Source organism: Geospiza fortis, unplaced genomic scaffold (genome assembly GCF_000277835.1).
Source record: "Geospiza fortis unplaced genomic scaffold, GeoFor_1.0 scaffold491, whole genome shotgun sequence".
NCBI lineage: Eukaryota > Metazoa > Chordata > Aves > Passeriformes > Thraupidae > Geospiza > Geospiza fortis.
The window spans coordinates 1,888,473-1,892,201 of NW_005054390.1; the positions used below are offsets into that span (position 1 = coordinate 1,888,473).

At 33.5% G+C, this 3,729-nt stretch overlaps 1 protein-coding gene across 1 annotated transcript in view; it reads right to left on the reverse strand.

Moving 5' to 3' along the window:
- PTPRD (protein tyrosine phosphatase receptor type D) overlaps window positions 1–3,729 on the reverse strand; it is a 452,720-nt gene that overhangs the window by 139,014 nt on the left and 309,977 nt on the right. Inside the window, 3 exon segments of the mRNA XM_031060787.1 lie at window positions 14–124; window positions 1,887–1,904; window positions 2,623–2,631. Of these exon segments, the coding sequence (XP_030916647.1) occupies window positions 14–124; window positions 1,887–1,904; window positions 2,623–2,631 (138 nt within the window).

Below are 3,729 nucleotides of genomic sequence, written 5' to 3' on the forward strand. Positions count from 1 at the left end.
ATGTCATTCCTACCTCTGACATATAGATTGGCAGGGGCAGAATAGCGTGTACCCGCACTGTTGGTTGCAACACACTCATATTTGCCTTGGTCAGATTCTTCACTCAGTTCAATTTGGAGGGCACCTGTATGAATATAAAATACATTGCCAAAAAGAGGGTCAGAGAAGGCTTTTTACATCCATAATAATACACCTCTCAACAATATGAAAAGCTTGTATGCGAAGGTCCACTCAACGTCGATTCATTTTCTTGCTAAGGTGCACAGACAGAAAATGATGCAATGAAAAAAACAGAGATTATTTTTTTCACATCATCAGTGCTAGCACAGGAAAACAATTAGCATTTGGCAAAAAAAAACACAACAAAACCCTGTCTAAACAATACTATTTCCTAAACCATTAAATGAAGATGGGTGAGACTGCTTCAAGGAAGAATGGCTTTTAATAAAACAATAGAGATTAAATAGTTGGGTCATTATAGTTTTTTATTTTTTATGTAATTGTTTCAATCTAGTAATAAAAGTAGCACAAAAGGTGGTACTCATAAAAAAGCAGGACAGACTTCAAGAAATCTTCTGCTGAAGAAAGCCAAAAATGCGCAGCAAGAACAAAAAGGCTGCTTGAAGTGAAAAAAAAGAAATTTTATTAGTCATTTACAATTATCAAAATATTATTTTAAAGAAATAAAACTCCTTTAAGACATGCAGATTGATAAGAAAAGAAAGACCGTTTTCCGCAACTTACAATCTTAAAGTACGTTTGCTGAAAAACAAAGAGCAGTTGAATTAGAAGACAAAAAAGTTTCAAAAGCATGGTCTACGCCAACAAGGAAGAACCAACCAACCACTGCTGAGGACCATAGGAGGGCCCCTCCTGAGACACCCATCAAAATCCACAAGTGGGATTAGCAGTGTGGTGTCACAAAACCCAAGAAAAATATAAAACAAGAATTACAAAAGAAGTAAACAGATTTGCTAGAGAATCAAAAACCAACAATATCACATACCACCAAGAATAATGAGTCAGTAACCTTTCATTTCCAAAGCCTGTAGATTAGAAGATCCAAAAATCCAGAGGTGAGAGAATTCCAAAAAAAAGAAAACTACAACAACAACCAAAAAAAAAAAAAAAAAAAAAGGCAAAACCACAATAAAAGGAAAAAACCACTTCTGTAATTCTTTTAGGGGAGGGATACATAATTTTCAATTTTATGAAGTTAAAGAAAAAAAAGGATCAAAGAAGAACAAAACCAAAAACCTTTTATGAAAGATAAGACAAAAAGAAGATAATCCATGTTGTCTTCTGCATGTCTGCTACTGTTCTCCAGACCATCTTGGCTTTGGTCCAGGAAAAGAACAGCTAAGGAAGAAAAAAAATGATCTTTTTTTGCTCCAGTTGGACAAAAAAAAAAAAGAGGAAGGAAAAAAGAAGAAAAAAAAGAAGAAAAAGAAAAAAGAAGAAAAAGAAGAAGAAGAAAAAAGAGAAGAAGAAGAAGAAAAAGAAAAAGAAAAAAGAGGGACAAATGGTACGCTGTGACTGGGCTATGGCCAGGAGACCTGGATATGCTTTCTTTGAAGCATATCACTTTTTTTTTTTTTTTTTTTTTTTTTTTTTTTTTTAAACAAAAATGAACAAATGAAAAGGAGAAAGGAAAAGGCAATGTGAAGAAAGAAAGGTCACAATATGAGAGTCACTGATCATAACCAAACAGGACAAAGGAAAAAGAAAATCAGATGATGGACATTTCCGTGGTTTTTATTTTGTTTTGTTTTTTCCTTATGGAAAACAAAACAAAACAAAACCAAAAACAGGACAAAGATGAGAGGGATGAAAAGACAGAAAGAATGAGTAAGATCATTCTGTGAACGTTAGTTCAGCACTCTTACCTCTTATTGGTGTACCACCTGGGTGGATAATATGAATGCAAATAAGATTAGAAAGAAGAAGCATTAGTACGAGAAGAAGGAGGCTAGGGCTTTGGAAGAAGAATCAAATTAGATTTACAGAATTAAATAAGGTCTTAAGAGAAACTTGAATTACTATACTGTTAAAACAGGAATATATTAGATAGTATTATCAGGTTATAAAAGCAAGTTGCATTGTACCACAAAGGGCAAAAAGGCTATAATTGGCTGCACTGCCATTCTCAGAGTAGCATCTGAGTTCTTAGACGTTCAGTTATATAGGGTTAGAAATGTATCAAATATGCCTCAAATACTTAAAGGAAACTTTACAAAACCGTACTTATGACATATTTTAGGAAAATAATGGAAATTCTATTTAAATATATATATATATATAAAAAGAGGATATACTGAAGTCTATCTCTAAACAAACACTGTAGTTTAGGCTGGATTATGGCATTTACTGTTCTACATCTATGTGATACATGTGTACTGTTTCTTTTAGGTGTTGCTATGACTGATAAGACAACATTTCTGTGGAGGTGTGCGTGTGCGCCACTATAGGGGTCTGGTGACTACGCTGACTGTTAGTAAAATGCATGCCATGCATTTTAAGAATAATAATACTAATCATATAATAATTATCATAATCATAATCATAATATTCTGAATATGGAAATTAGTGGGGGTGAAGTGCGCTTCAGAACTAAGCACTTACCAATAGATTCTGGAGATTTAAATACGGAGAGAAGAAAGACAGCATAAAAATATTATTATATTCCTTATAATTTGGTACAAAGTTTTCAGTTAAAGCTTTATATACTAAATCATCTATGTCACATGTGAAAAAAATCTTAATTTACATTAACAGAAGGTTAATTTACACAGTTCTGCTGACAACAAGCAAAAAGTAGGTTAACAAGACGATTTAACATCACAGGACAGGTCAAAAGCTGAGAATTCTGGGAAGACACGTGATTAAACAACTTAGATTCTACAACGATATCTACTACAATTGTTGAAGCAAAAAGCTCATTATATCCCAGTGATCAATGATCTGATCTTATTTTGGGATAAGCATTAAACTTGATAAATTTAGAGATTTGTTTGTCTGTTTCTGGTTTTGTTTTGTTTTTAATCTAAAGAGAGCAAAAGAATAAACTAAGGCAGGAGGAGAGTGAGAGAACTGCTAGGGAGGTGCAAGGGGCAAAGAGAGAGAAAGAGCAGCAAAAGCTGGAATCTACACCAAAAGCAGACTTCTGTAGATCCAGAAAATATAGGATTCATAAAGCTTTAGCGTGGACGCACACTACTGTGGCTAAATGTGTTGGAAAAATGCTCAGCCAGTAAAAAACCCCGAACTTTGTTCTATAGATTTCCCAAAGATTTAATTTCCTTTTTTTTTTTTTTCAGGTATAAATCTGCATGGGAAGAAGTACTGTGCTTTATGTATTTGTGAGAGGAAAGAAGATGTGTCCAAACTGGCTAATCTTTGGTGAAGTCAAATGTGGAAAAGACAGCAATAAACACACTTTAGATTTTAATTGAAGTGTCTAATGCAGGTTTTGGTTTTGATGAATATAACCATTGGTACTCCTTGCAATTTCTGAATGAAGTCCAATGTTGAAATAAATTTGTTAAAAAAAAATTAAAAGGAAAGAAGAAAGAAAGAGGAGAAAATGGATCCATCAAGTACTGCAGAAAGCAGTAAAGAAAAAAATTATCAAAAAATACAGTCACAGCAGTGAGCAATGTGGAGTAAACAGAAGCTGCAAAACACATAGAGACAGACTCTTTAGAAAGCTATGACAACATCTCAGACATG